The 16137-nt window shown below is 35.3% G+C and overlaps 1 protein-coding gene across 4 annotated transcripts in view; it reads left to right on the top strand.

The window, feature by feature from the left end:
• The window catches only part of LOC145693187 (uncharacterized), a 50611-nt gene that overhangs the window by 22660 nt on the left and 11814 nt on the right, over positions 1-16137 (top strand). For all 4 annotated transcript variants that reach the window (XM_081768958.1, XM_081768960.1, XM_081768957.1 and 1 more), the window contains one exon: positions 3687-3789. In XM_081768958.1, the coding sequence (XP_081625084.1) occupies positions 3745-3789 (45 nt within the window). In that variant the 5' untranslated portion in view covers positions 3687-3744. The remainder of the gene's footprint in view (positions 1-3686; positions 3790-16137) is intronic.

The raw sequence follows: 16137 nt of genomic DNA, 5'->3' as shown, positions 1-16137 counted from the left end.
CACTCGAATTCACTCACATCATTTCGACATCACGCTCACTCGAACTCACGTTTTCCTCTCCTCGCTGGTCTAGTGCTTAGCGTGAGGCTTTATATGCACGATGTCCCAGATTTAATTCCCGGTGAGAGGACCTTGATATTTGAATGGTTCGGATTCCACGATAAAACTGTAGGTGCACGTCTCTGAAAAGAGACGCTGAACTCTTTACCAACTAATTGATCTGACACTCACATTATTAGTCTTACATCACACTCAGTTGACCTCACACTCAAAACCTAAGGAGGACTCATGAGTTTAAAACTTACGCTCAACCTCACGAACCTGAGTGTGAAGTCGAGTGAGCGTGGCGCCAGACGGTGATGTAAACATAATACTGAATGGGCATGATTTCGTAATGATGTGAGCGAAGGTGCCCACTTCACACTCACATCATTTGAACATTACGCTTACTTAACCTCACGCTTACATCACCAGTTTGACGTCACACTTCCTCGACCACACACTCACAACACCATTTCGAGGTGAGCGCCGATTTTATGCACTCGGGCACCATTCGGTCTTAATTTTCTCTTAAGCTAGATTAGATAATGTAAGAAAATAGACATGTTGTTGCACTAAAACACCAGCAGTGTTGTCAATGCCCAGCGTAAATTTAAGAAAACAACGATTTCATTGGCTCTTCCTTAAAGAAGTATTTACTGATTGGCTCTAAGTTAAATTAACAATTCCTTCTCCTAAACTATAAATGGCGAACTACTTCATCTACCGAAGATAGATAGAAATAGGCCTACCATTCATATGCCCATACATGTGTGTTAAGTACCATTCTTTATTAAAAGTTATTTTCTTTCTGTGGCGGATCTAGCCGGGGCCTGGTGGACTAGGCCCCCAATTTTTTTAAGTAACAAAAGCAATTTAAGCTATTATTTACATATTTTTGAAAGTTTATAATAAACTCATGATATACGTATAATAGCCTGGGTTCTGGCTGCTCCCCCTAATTTTTACCTTCTAGATCCGCCACTGTCAGTAAACTGTTACTAAACTTTTTCGCTCTCACTTCTTAAATTGAGTCATATCAAGCAGTAGTTATTAGCGAACCGTTTATTTACGAAATATGAATTAAATTATAATTAATTCTTTTGGAAAACTGTATTAAAAAAAAAACTTCCAGAGCAAACTATCCCATGTGATTTTTTTAGACGAGAAATTATTCATGTCGTATTTAGGGCTGTTACAGAAATGTTTGTTAAGTGTATGGAATATAATCTAAATTGTCTAAGTTGTTCTTGGGAAAATTGGCCAAAAAGTACTCTCCTAAGAGTACACTACCACTTGTGGACTTTTGCATACAAAATGATTTATGCCTATTATAAAATTGAAAATTAAGCATTTATTGAGAGAATACCGAATTAATTGAACAATTTCTGAGCAAATCGTCCGTAAAAGATTCACCATCATGCGAAAGTTATCCTTTGTGAATTTTCTTCACGAAAAATGATTCATACCAAATTATAGGCTCATGAACAAAATTGCCTGAGTCGTGTTTGAGAAAATCAATAGCGAAAGATCCACCCTCAAGAGTAAACTACTACTTGTAAATTTTTAAATTCAAGGTCATATGAAATATATTGTAGGTTTCTTACTGGAAGGTTTATTTACGAAATACGAACAAAATTGCCTGAATCGTTTCTGAAAACATCATCCCAGGAAAGCTCTCCCTAAAGAGTATACTACCCGTTACGAATTTTAAAAGGAAAACGATTAATGACATATTGTGGTATTCTTAATGGAACACTTAGTTCTGAAATATGGACACAATTAGCTGAGTCATTTCTGAGAAAATCATCCCGGAAAAATTCACCCATAACTGATTAGAGTGAACTAACCCCTTGTGAATTTTTTGGACACTTATTTATTCAAAGTTGTGGGTTTCTCAATGGAACATATATTTATGAAATGTGAACAAAATTGTCTGAGTTATTTTTGAGACAAACGATCAGAAAAATCTCACCGCAAAAATAAACTGCTCCTTCTGGATTTTTTAAAGAGAAAAATGCTTGTACAATAAAATAGGGCTGTTAATGAGATGTTGATTTAAGTAAAATTTAAAAAAAAAATCGTTTGAGCCATTTTTGAGAAAATCACATTTTTTTAAATTTTCAACCTTTAGTAAACTATCCCTATTGTTATGGATAGGACAAAAACTCGAAAATACCCCTGGTAAATCTAAAAAAAAAAAAAAAAAAAAGGTTAAGTTTAAAAGTTGGAATTGATACGCTGAATGTAATAGCCTCTACGCAAGTCAGTGTACATCAGAACGAACGGACCAACAGATGGACATAGATCGAAAAACTTTTTTTTCGGTATGTAGGGGCTACGAAACATACAAATCTGTTGAAATCTCGAACTCGATTTTTTTTCTCGATCACTATACTTTCTTCTCTCCTCGGAAGAAAAATATCAACCTGAACAACGTTTAAGCTTGCTATAAACATTTCACATGCACCACTTTCAGTTCAAAATTTAAGCAACTTCCTATTCCGGGTTGCATTGTAAATGGGACACCTTATATTTATCATTAATGTAATATAAAATCTTCTGGTGAACACTGTCTGGATTTTAATAAGGGTAAGATACCGAAATGACACAATATTTTCTTTTTTAAAAAAAACAAAGTTGAATACAGCAATACTCTTCCCGAGACAGCCTATATTACACAAGGAAAATAGTTTACAAGTAATATGTGGGTAACGGCATCAGGTGTGTCACTATTCATCTCATCTACCCCGAAAACTATGGATTGCAAACTAATATCGATCGTTTTAAATATTATTTACATGTTACATCCTTCTACTTCCACAGCCTTTTCTTTTTAAAATTATAAATCATACGATTGCTCCAGAGGTATGCTGAAACGTACATACATTCACAATTACAAGTTAGATATATCCAATTTTACGTTTACAGCATATAGAAGATTAAGTTTGTCCAAAGGTTAATATGTTGAGATCAGTAGCACCTAGCACTATCTTTTTCCTGTGTACGAACTTTTGGCTAGAACCGAAAATTTTTGCTAGGTGTTCTTAAATGAGTTTCACCAATGCATATATAAACAAACCAGTTCGCAAAGTTCTGACATTCGTGCTGAATTTTTATTACTCAAATATGGTATTAAAATACGTGGGATTTTTTTGTTTGGTAGAAACTCGAGTATACTGTGCTGTGCTTGCACGACTCTAACCAACTTCATCTCCCACACCGTGTTTCAATCAGAAGTACGATACGATTTGAAGTATTACAACATCAAATTAAAAGTTAACCTATTATAACAATGCTGATGAAATTAGTTTATCTTTCTCTAGGTGGTGGCAAACTGCAGGTGGGGGCAATCAGGCAAACTGCCTGATTTATCCTCGGTGCTGAAAAGGTACGTTATACTTCAGGAAATAACAACATAAATGTTATAAACAGTGCCCAAAGGCTGTGCTAATAAACTTGAATCTTTTCTTCATGTGAATGGGATAAAGCTTTTGATGAAGATTGAACTAAAGTAATACTCTAACACGATTTTATTGAAACAGAGTGGATATCAGTAATTGAAATAGGTAGAAAATTAAACTTTTCATGTGTTTAACATTTGAATCCTTATTAGTGTATAATATTACGTATTTTCATCATTTTAGGTATTACCTAGGAACCAATATCAATTGAGGCTTCCAAATAAGTATTATTCAAGAAAAGATGAGGAATACTTTATATGTAACGGCGGTCATTTGCATATTTGTGGTAAGAATGAGTTTGTTATAATTAAATATGGTAATTTGTAAAATTGATTTGATATGAGTTTTAGTTTAGGGAGGCTATATGAGACGTGGATTTACAGCTTAACATGTAATCTGAACCACGTGAACTCCCTCGGAAAATCGAACCCGGATCTCCCACGCGAAATGCACGTACGCTAACCTCTTAGCCACCAGGGAACTCCGTTTGTGAAATTCTCTCACTTTTCAAGCACACTTATATAAATGAAACTAGGTATGGAGTTAATTACCGTCGGGTCCTTTCGACCAATTCATTATGATCTTTAGTAGGATTATTATTCTTAACTCATCAGTAGTTTAGCCAACACGATAGAGTGTTATGTCTAACATTTTCACTTAAAATAATTTTTCCGCTTATAATAACATGGCGAATTTCTCCCCGAAATAGGATGAAAACTAGTTCAAACTTTCTTCAGATATTAACTTATTGCAATATTACATGTTTGCTTTATTATTTTTAAACTATCTTTTATAATTTATTAATACTTTTTGATAAAGAAACATATCAGCGTTGTACAGAAGATATACACACAGATGCAGATGTTGGCCGTGCAACTTTTCCCTTGTTGGATATGGAGGGTTCAGGTATAAGTTCTTTTAGCATAGAACCTAGTATTCTTAACTTACAATCATAAGATTGGCGGTAAAGAGAGAATCAAGTTACAGTACCAGAGTTGGCGTGGTTCAATGAAAACTTGACCCACGACCCACTGACCCACGACCCACCATGACTCACCATGACCCACCACCCACCGTGACCCACTCTAACCCACCACCCACGATGACCCACTCTGACCCACCACCCACGATGACCCACTCTGACCAACCACCCACCGTGACCCACTCTGACCCACCGAGACCCACCATCCACCATGAACCACTCTCATCCACTTTGACCTACTCTGACTAACCAAAATCCATCGTCATCAATTCTGAACACGATCCACGGCCTCTTCTGTACTGACTAAAGAGTTTACACTTGTAATAAAACAAGACTGTGAAATTGTCACTAATCGGAGTTTGAATTTCTAGTCAATCGCTCAAGCACCAATCTGTTAGAATAACGATGGATCTGACCTTTACGATATAAAATGGTAAAGTGTTTGTCAGTGAGGAAATTGAAACAGTTCGAGGTGGCGGGAAATTAGTATGTGCCTAAAATATACTTGTATTAAGAGAGTATTCTTGCAAGTGTTAATTTCTGAACGCATTCCACAAGAAACTTCTATTCGCAGGAAAATATCCCTGTACAATATGGAAAAGGTTATAGTTTCTCAGTTCACAGTATTTTTCTCACAAAAGACTTGAAAAATCAGTTGTTCATAGCGTATAAAGGTGCTCGGGTACCCTATGTGAGAGCATTTCCATAAAGTATGGTCATAATTGTAATTTGTGTAATCACTAAAACACCACGTTAAATTTAAGTTACAAGTATGCATAATTGCAATTATTATGAATATTTATTAAAAGTAGTTTACCTAAAGCAAAGAAGAGGCTTACTAAAAATTAGGTACAAAGTTGAATAACACAAATAAGCCACTAGTAATACAAGTATACATTTTCCGTAACTCGTAATTTTCCACCTTAAAACAAATCTGAAATCGGATTTATTTCCTGTTGGTGACTTTTTGGCGGTAAATCATCCGCAGCGGGTTGATGTCCATCCTTCAGCCAAGAAATAACTATCTCGCCTACTTTGAGCTTGTCTAGCGGTGGACCATTAACATTGATTAGCAACAAGTTAGACAATGTTTGAGCACTTAGTCTATTTCTAATATCAGTCATCTGTAAATTCATAACGGGAAATCCCCGTTTGCACTCTGTCGTGGAAATTGATAATACTTCTACCCGATTTCTGCAACTTCTCATCGACAATCTACTTGTTAGACTTAAGTCTGATAACGATTTTTCTTGGTCAGGTTTGAAATACTCAGCAAGAAGTATCATCTCTCTATTACCACACATCTTTTCCATATCGACCATGTCAGTTAGCAATGTCGACCCATGTAGAACAGAAACTTCATCTACCGGTACCACACCTTTGATAGGGAATCTTGTGAATAAATTATCAATTAAAGCCTGATAAACTGATGATTTCTTATTTGTTTATAAATTTAATTTTTGTAATTACCAGGGCCCGGATCTTGTTGACCTAAAATTTTCTAGAAAGTGACCTATAAAATGACACTAAAATTCCTGTAAAATGCTTCTAAAATTCACAAAAATTGACCTTAAAACTTGTGTTTTCTTAAATGTTTATTTCGTAAAACATTGACACTTTTTAAATATCCATTGGATTTTAATTAACGTGTGTCACTCATATTCAAAAAGTTTTGTTTCAGTTAGTTGCAATCCATTGATCATTTACGTTCGTTGATCAGTCCATTGTACGACATTGTACGTACTGAAAGCGTCAATTCACTCCCGAGTTGAAACTAGGAAGCACTCTTAAACAATAAAAGTTTGCAAGTGTAGACTATATGAGAATAATAGATAAAAACCCTGTTTAAAATCTTTGTACGCCTTCTAATTCATTTTTAGTTATTCATGTGATCACATCCTTTGTGGTCAACAACCCAAAAGTATCCGTTCGGCCACCTACCAACCTCCTCCTTTCGTCAACCAGCTACAGGTTAGTTTCCATTAGTTTGTTAAGAATGCAGTTTTTCCACCCGAATAGTCAGGAAGCATGAAAAGAGATTATTTAACTTCGTCTTTTTCACATCCGTAAACAGTTTTCATTTTAAGATTTCCTTATGTAGAAGAAAAAGAATAAAAAGACCATAAGTGACCTAAAATTTACCTTAAAATATTAAAAAAAATTACCTGAAACTTCAAAACGGCAAAAAGTGACCAAAAGTTGACCCTAAAAATATATTTTTAGAACCTAGAGTTGATGGATAACGTTTTTATTAGAATTTGCCTTGTCTTATGCGTAACAGAGAAAAGTTGACTTGTCAACAAAATCCGGGCCCTGGTATTTACACATGAAGGTTTGATACCATTAGCAAGTTCCCTCCCCCGTCTAGAAAGCGAAAGGGAACGAGGTTCCTGGAAAGTGTTCAGAGGTGAATGGGAATTTCCCTTCTTCTTCTCCTTCAATTACCACACTGCTGTTTGTTATGGGCCAAATTACGATGTATTTCAATTAAATTATCATAGTATAATTATTTCCTTGTTGAATTATCAATACTTTTCAGTGGAAAAAAAGATGAAATTTCAAAGTTCCAAATTAAAGTAAGTAGACCAACGTAAAGGGAAAAAAAGTGTAAAATTTTCCATACAATTATGCGTACAATCCAAACTTCAAATTTCCATGTAATTAAGCTTACAGTACAAATTTTGTCTATTTTTCTCACAACTTTATGGGTTGATTGTCATGTGCTGGAAGCGCTCCATATAATAAACATAAGCTTTGAAGCAATTATTATAGCAGAAAGCAATGGATATATGAAGCCAAGCACTGTATTTTTTTCTGTTTTTATCCCCCTTAAAAACATCGATCGTTTTTGATCATTTTTAGAAACCAACTCACTACCAATTTTCCATATATAGAAAGTGCACCCGCCATACACATAAAGGAGAATTTTTAAAAAAAGTGCTCGGACACATTCTGTTTATTTTCAATAAAGAGTTAATACACTGAATTTCAGCTCCGTAAGTTTAACGGCTTACGAGATACTAATATTTTTTTCCCGCAAAAATTCGGATCCCCACTACCTCCTTAGGATATTATGCATTATAATAAAAGCAATATAACTTCCCAGTTTGGATTAAGGCCTAACTATATACCAAAAGTAATTTCATTTGACTTTGTAATTTGACCGTGATGACCAGGCACATATAGTTACATTCAATTTTTTATATAATGATTTATATATTACAGTGATTCAAAAATGTATTTTTCCCAGTAGTTAGCTCTAAAAACTCATAGGTCTTGAAAGCCAAGTTCTAGTGTAAGTCCTATTGCTATTATCACTATTAAAAATATCAATATCCAAAAGTGCCTGAAGTTCTTTTTTCACTTGGTTAGATATACTCACCTCAAGTAAGTAGACAGAAACAAGTGGAAAAGAAAGGGAAATGAAGGTTTCGAAAGTAAAACGGAGACAAATTTACCAGTCTTCAGAAGATACTGTCTACAATGCAGTTAGCAGAGAGGTTCGGTAGATCATACTGAGTCGGTGGGTCGCAGTGGGTCACGGTGGGTGGTGGGTCGCAGTGGGTCATGGTGGGTGGTGGGTCACAGTGGGTCACATGCTGTTGACCCACTGACCCATTCAGAAAACTTGACCCACTGACCCACCGACCCACTGACCCACTCCATCTCTGTACAGTACTAATAATCGTGCATTAAATAATGTGAATAACGCATATTTTCTAGAGAAGAGTTGTGGGTGACATAACTAGTTCCTATCAGAAATCAGATAACTATCTGGCTACAAATGCTGTTATTTTATAACAAGTCTTGTTAAATGCGATGCAGTTTCTCTATTAAGATCATTGGTTGCCTCTTCTAATGTTTATCTATCTATAACAAAGTATTCTTTAAACATACTAACGTAAATTGGTGTTCGTACGTTCAGCAGTTTGAACATTTTAAACCATTTTTGCCCTGTGAAGGTTTTTGTCTACTTTTGCGCATTGAAACGAATGGGGCATGTAACAGAGGGAACACAATACTCATAGCTTTATCAAATCATCCTTAAACGATTTGAACCATTTTTGATACAAATATAGACATTTAGCTCCGGAAGGGTTATAGCCTATATAGTCCATATCGCAGAATAATCGTTCAAAAAACACGATGTTCACAATTTTTGGTTGATACTAACTATGGATTGTTCATTCCAGGTACAATACAATGTATTAGTAGTATTAACTATTGATCAGTGGTGGCCGGTGGTTTGTGGTTTCGGGTGTTGCAGTACGAACAATCGGTGACAGAAGATATAAAGTAGACTCACTGACTAATCAGCATAAATTTAGATGCAAATGCTATGTGACATGTTAAATTAAATAAAAATCTGTTTTTAAAAAATAAATAATGCAGAACATTTAATCCGATTAATCACCTTATTTAATTAGTAAGTTCATTCTTCTCTCTTTGATTGGAACAAATCTGCCTAATACATGCTGGTTGAACTCTAGTATTCTTATTGTCACGTCTTTTTTGATGGAAAGCATAACCAATGGTGATAACCTTTCTTTTGATATTCAATTTCTTGAAAGTGTCAATTCTTTTTGATGTGAAAAATAACTTTTCTTCTTTTACTGACGCCATAGGTACAGTTAATATTAATTGCAGAAGCTTTGTAGATTCACTAAATATTTTTTCTAGATTTTTGTGAACAATTCATTCTAGCAAACTCAGTCCCTGACAGTGATGCGAATTCCTCTTCAGTGTAGACTGAAGATAGTTCGTAGCTGAGATTAATGTTATAAAAACAAATGTACATTGAACACGCTTTATTCACAATTTATCTAGGAAGATTTCAAATAAATTGTGGAAATGTACTCCCATGCGCAAAAAATGTTGCGCGTATACTGTAACTCACGATTTTTCGCAATTATTCCATTTTCCTTATGTTTATGGGTAAAATTCAGTTATTAGTATGTGGAGATAATAGAAAGCAATCCATCTAAGGAGATATTTCCAAAAAATATAATAAAATAATAAAAATATAAGCAAAAAACAAAATTATGTTCGGTTTTGTGTATACTGGCAATAATGTTTTCGAGGGATTTTTTGCAGTAGCACAGCACGATTGCAGAGGGAATAACTTTAGTTGAATCAAGGAACTGGAAAGTGGACTAATATATTGCATTTATTGGCTTAAATCTAGGGTGTAAATTGTCTACCAAATATAAACTAGCTTCTGTAACCAAGATATTATACGGAAGTATAGAAACAAAGAGAAAAACTGTTGTCTTAAGTTTGGAAGTGACATGCTCTATAGCCATGAGCATTTATTTGTTAAGAAAAAGACAGGTAACAAAAGGTAGTCTGTGTGGTCAAGTGGGTAGAGTGGCGGACTAGTAATTCTTATATTGTTTTGACACCAGATCGAATCCCATGCGATCCCATCCAATTTTTTCTTTAAATAACATTGTAGAAAGTTTATAATTTTTATGTTAATAAGAACCGACACAATATAATAATGAAATAACTTTTTGTTTTTTCTGATGACGTATTTATTTAGAATTAGTGTATTATTACTAATAGCGATTGTTTTCAGTTTATGGTATGATATGCTTAATCATTCCCTCTCCGTCAGCAGAAGTAACTTCAACTCACTGCGAGTGTCTGTGAGTCAGGAACAGTAAAAAAAAAAAAAAAAAAAAACAAAAACAAAACATGCGCGACCTGCTGCCTTACACACAGCGTGGCGAACGCAGTCACAGCGATAGCTCGTTGTCATGAAGAAAAAAAAAGCTGATGTTTAATTACTGTTCTAGTGTTGCAGTGTGTGTGTTTCTTTTTAGAGTATTGACTCTCTCTCTCTCTCTCCTTTTGTTTCATATCCACAAGTGCAACAAATGCAATCATAAGTCTGTGTAAGGAAAGAAAGGATGCTTTCTTTAAACAAAACTAAATTAACAGCTCTATTTGTGAGGAACACGAATGCTTCCAAAAGATGCCATGGATATTAATTATAATCATACCGAATTATACAGTAGCGTGAAAAACTGATAATAAAATGATGTAACATGCATAAGCTTTTTTTTTTCTAGCGTGACAACACATTAAACATAACAAATTAAATTTTTGGGATTACAAATTATCACCTTACGTGTCGGTATAGGCCTATTCGTTTTCACAGTCGAGCGACGAAAGAAGAAAGTGTGGTGATAGTTATAAAAACCGAATACCAGATTTCAATGAATTCAAGCTACAATGCTCCTACATATCGAAAAAATTATTTTTCGATGTCTGTCCATCTATTCGTCTCTCGGTTCGTCACGCTTTTACATGCACTCAAATAGAGGCCATACTGTTCAACGTATCTGGACCGAATTCTAGACATAACGTTTTAATAACATACTATCTTTCGAATTTTATATCCTTCGACACCTAAAAGTAAGGGTAATTTACTGAAGGATTAAAATTTAAAATAATTCAATTTTCTCAAGAAAAAAAAGCTGTGACGATTTTATTTACTTTTTATAAATATATATTTTATTAACAAATATCCACCGTATATGAATATTTTTTCTGAGAAAATATATATGGTGTAATTTACTGTATGGTATGCGTTCTTTTTCCACAATTTTCTCAACCACATTTCATAAATAAACGTATTATTAATAACCTAACAATATGACAACTCGTTCGAAGGAGTAGTTTACTCTTAGGGTGAGCTTTCCCCCGATGGTTTTCCCATTAATGCCTCAGGCAATTTTGTTCATATTTCGTAAAGAAATGTTTCATTAATAAACTAAGATACAGCATAAATCGTTTATTCCGTTAACATACAGAAGAAGTGGTTTTCTCAAGGGTTGAATTTTTTTTTGACAATTTTCTCAGTAATAACTGAGACAAATTTCTAATTTCAGTAAAAATATTGTCTGTAACACTCTTACAATATGCATAACTCGCTTGTTCCGAAAAGAAAAATCCAAAAGAGAGAGTTTACTTTGACAGTGAAATTTTTCCCGACGATTTGCTTAAAAATTATTCGATATACTGTCAAAATTACAGATAGAAGAGTTTACCTTTGGGGGTAAGCTTTTCCCGATGACCTTCCTAAAAACAACTCAGGAGATGTTTGTTGTTCATATTTTATAAATACATGTTACATAAATAACCTAGCTATATGGTATAATTCCCTCATCCGGAAAATCTAGAAGTGGTATAATACTTTTGACAGTAAGTTTTACCCTGCGATTTTCTCAAGAACGACTCAGGCGATTGTGTTCGTATTTCATAAATAAATGTTTTATGAAAACACTAACAATATAGCATAGCTTGTTTGTCCTGAAAAGAGCCCCCTGATAATTTATTCTTGGGGTGACTTTTATCATGATTTTCTCAGAAATTACTCAGACGCTTTTGCTTATAGTTCGCATACAATTATATCCTTAATAATTCTAATATATGGATCAAGTTATTTCTAACCAAAATATGACCAATGGGTACTTTACTTTTGGGCCTGAAGTTTCTTCTAGCAAAGTTTTCCAAAATATTATTTTATTCGCAGTTTCCCAAATAAATGTTTCAATAATAGTTGCAGCCTAACACGAGTCAGTGTAAGAAATTCAAGCGAGAAAGTACAGTGCGTTTGCTCCGTACCCTTTCTTAAATGTATTTTTAATGTTACACCTAATCACAATTTTCCGAACAAAATCGAAACCTCTTTTTAAATGTGCCTTGTTGTGGTCAAATGGTTCAAGTGCATTGGTTCTGGATTTGATTTCCAGTGAGAGCTAGTGTATTTTCGTCCAAGAGATGTTACACGTCGGTGCAAAGAAAAAAAGTGTTTAAATAAGCCTAACCAAGCTAATCAACAAAGAAATACAGTATAACCTCGTTAACACGAACTCGCTTAAGCCGAACACTCGGTTAGGACGAACAAAATTTCGGTCCCGGCATCGCTGTACGTTATCTTATAGGAAGTGTTATCGGTTAACACGAATTTCGGTTAGCACGAATTACAAACTAATTTTTAGTCCCTTGAGTCAGTAAATGTTTTCATTTAACACGAACTTTCAATCCTTTGTTGTTGTTTTTTTTTTCAGATCATTTTTCTTATTTTAGATTTCACTCCAGATCAGTTTTTGTCATACAGTATTTATACAGATGAAAATTGCCTTGTAAATAAGAGAAAAACCAGAAACGGGTATCTTTCCTCCCTTATGATGTGTTGATTCTGTCCTTCGTCAAGCGCTGAACATGCAGGTGCTTGGGAGACGGGCTGGCGACAGCTCGAGACAAAAATCTTCTCTCCCCTGTAACTCCAAACTGGTGACAGCAGTCGTAAATACCTTTCCGATACTAGCGGTACCCACCCTGTTAACGGAGTTGTCGATTTTATAATTTGACCTTGATTTTCTGCGTGGAAATTCCATTTGAGGAGGGCGCTTATGCTCGCTGTTTCCACACTTGACCTTCTGTGTTCTGTGTTGTTGCAAATTGATGTTATAAAAAGGATTGATGGACATAGTAGCAATGTAAACTTAAAAAAAAAAAAAATCTTCGAAGATAGGATAATAAACTTACTGTGGTGTTTTCTCTTTTCAGAGGATGGTACCGAGACCGAAACTAGTCTCGATCTCGATCTCGTCTCGAATTTGAGACCGAGCCGTGCTTTTCGAAATCGAGACGGTACCGAGATTACTCAGTCGATACTATCTCTAGTGTTTTCTATGACACACATAATATACTGTAGTGGTATGTATAGTCTGTATACTGTAGTGCGTATGTATGGAGAAAATGTATTCAATTAATAAAATTTGGATTCCCGGTTAACACGAATTTTTTTAACACGAACTCCTGATTTTTCAGTCCCTTGGAATTCGTGTTAACGAGGGTTTACTGTAATACAATGTTACGAAATTATCGTAGAAACATTGTTAATATTAGGTAGGTGCGACTGAAATGTCCAAACGATGATTGTCAATTCCGAAGGTAAAAAAGTGAAAAATACAATGCCAGGTTAATCAGTGGCCTCTAGGTAAAGCTATCCTACTAACATAAGAAGTGATTGAGACGCCAAAAAATGTTGTAATCGCTGGGAGACATGTTAGGAGAATACAGAGGTGAGAGAGAGTTTAATACTGCGAATCATGGATAGTCTTCACTTTCGTTTGAGGGCGAATATTGAAGTCCGTAGGCCTACATAGGTTTGCATTGAAATGAACATTCTTTGTTTTCGGCCGGCGGGAGCTCAGGTGGTTCAGATTCCACTTTAATCAGTAGGTCCACGTCTCATATAGCCTCGCTGCTGAAAGGGACGATAAACTCAAAATCACATCACACATCTTTGTTTTCGCCTTTGTTTTAGCCCATAAATGTCTCTGTTCATGAGCTCCTTAGTGGATATGCGGTTAGCGTATGCGCCTTTGGCGTGGAAGACACGGCTTCGATTCCCGGCGAGAGCTCACGTGGTTTAGAGTCCACGTTAATCAGTAGGCCGAAGTCTCATATAGCTTCGTTGCTGAACGAGACGATAAACTGAAACTCAATGTCTTTGTTCATAAATTTCTTTGTGTATGGTTTTGCATATACGTGGCATGGATATTAAATTTTGATTTCTACGCCATATGTATCTAATTACATACACACCTATAAAACGAACACAACAAACTTGGAATATCTACATTGTTTGCGTATGGAAAATCATCACGTTCTGCTGCACAGGAGAGCCGTGTGTATGGAATTCCATACACGTGGCAATCAACCTATTAAGAAATGTATAATAATAATAATAATAATAATAATAATAATAATAATAATAATAATAATAATAATAATAATAATAAACAGAAAACGATACGATCATTTACATAATTTATAAACATAAGTTAACATTTAATAAGCATATAACTGCAATGGAATTGTTGTTTCTCTCTCTCCCTTAACGCAACAGCCCTTATTGTGCTAAGGCGTAGAAGAGAACTCACGATTTGGGGCGGTGTGCGGTCAGAACATCGGATCCCTTTGTTGTTAGTCCTAGCTTTCTAGACGGATGCAGTTATTCCCGATAGAATATACAAGCAAATAGACTTTTGCATTATCCCTCAATGTGATACTTGTGGTTGCTTAACTGTATACAGAGAGCTGTCCATGGAAGAATCGTTGATAATAATAATAATAATAATAATAATAATAATAATAATAATAATAATAATAATAATAATAATAATAATAATAATAATAATAATAATAATAATAATAATAATAAATAACAGAAACTCGACAAATATTCTTGCAAATAATAGGAAACAGTTTGCGTCACACTGTTCACTTTGCTAGACACATCAGTGTGCCGCGTTATACCAATTGTGCCACACTGGAATATAGGGTATGGCTTTTTATTTTTTCCAACTATTCCAACTGCTTCAATTGAAATGGATCTATAACAATAAGAGAGTGAATTTAGTCTTCTTACCCTTCGATTTAGAAATAAGGTTCGCGAGAATTTCATAAAAGAATAATATACTCAGAATTGTATCTAGTAGTTTGTTTTATTCGAAATTACATACTTCCTACAACTGTTTTTTGATTGAAATGATTTGAAATGAAACCTTTAAGTTTTACGTCCCACGTAATGCCGGCTAGGCTAAAGGAAAAAAATCTTTGGGTTTTACGTCCCACGGTTATGCCGGTTAGGCTAAAGGAGACGGTGAAGATGAGTAATGAATGAAATGGCGGAATGAAGAAAGTGGGAGGAAACGGGAGAACCCCGAGAAAACCCACGCACACTAGGCTAAAGGAGACAGTGATGATAAGAAATGAATGAAATGGTCGAATGAAGAAAGTGGGATAAAACGGGAGAACCCCGAGAAAACTCACGCACACAGTGTCCAGCACAAGGTTCACTTGGGGCGAGCATAGATCGAACCAAGGACTCCATGCACAAGAGGAGAACGCTCTACCACTGAAACACCGTGGCCTCTGAAATTGCTTAAAGGAGAAAGGGACTACTTTATGAAAACTTGATGACAAACACATTTGTTAAAAAATACATGCTTTTCGTGAAATATTGCTTATAGACATGGGCGGATTAAGGCTTTTGGGGACCTAGAGCCGACTATTTTAAGGGGGCCCTATGTTAAGAATAGTTCCAGTGCATAAATTTTCTTTGCTGCCTTCCACAGCCTCATAGGTTTATGGAACTACCGAGAACTATGCTGTAATATTTGAATGTGCTCCAAGTTTACAATAATTAGTTTAGTTAAATCCATTATTAACAATTAAATAATTGCATTCATTATTAACAGTTAAATGCTGCTGATGGAAAGACTTAAATCTAGCGATACCGCGAGCGTAACGAGCGGAAAAAAATTAGCATCGGTCTGGAGCCTATAATATAAGTTGATTACTATATTTTACTGTTAAACAGAGGGATTTTAAAGTGCCCCCTGAGCTTGGGGTCCCGAAGCCTGGGCTCCATTGGCTCCGCCCTTAATCCGCTAATGCCTATAGATTATAAATTAAAGGGGACGGGCAGGGTCCGTTCTAAAAATTCCGGCCCGTGCAGACCGCTAGCCCCTGTGTATATGCTATCTTTGGAAATACAGTAGAGTTTCGTTTATCCGACATAAAACAGACAGGCAGAATGCCGGATAATATGGGTGTGTTAAGGAAAGA

Source organism: Thermobia domestica, chromosome 8 (genome assembly GCF_964235325.1).
Source record: "Thermobia domestica chromosome 8, izTheDome1.hap1.1, whole genome shotgun sequence".
NCBI classification, from domain to species: Eukaryota; Metazoa; Arthropoda; class Insecta; order Zygentoma; family Lepismatidae; genus Thermobia; species Thermobia domestica.
This window is presented reverse-complemented; position numbering and strand designations above follow the sequence as displayed.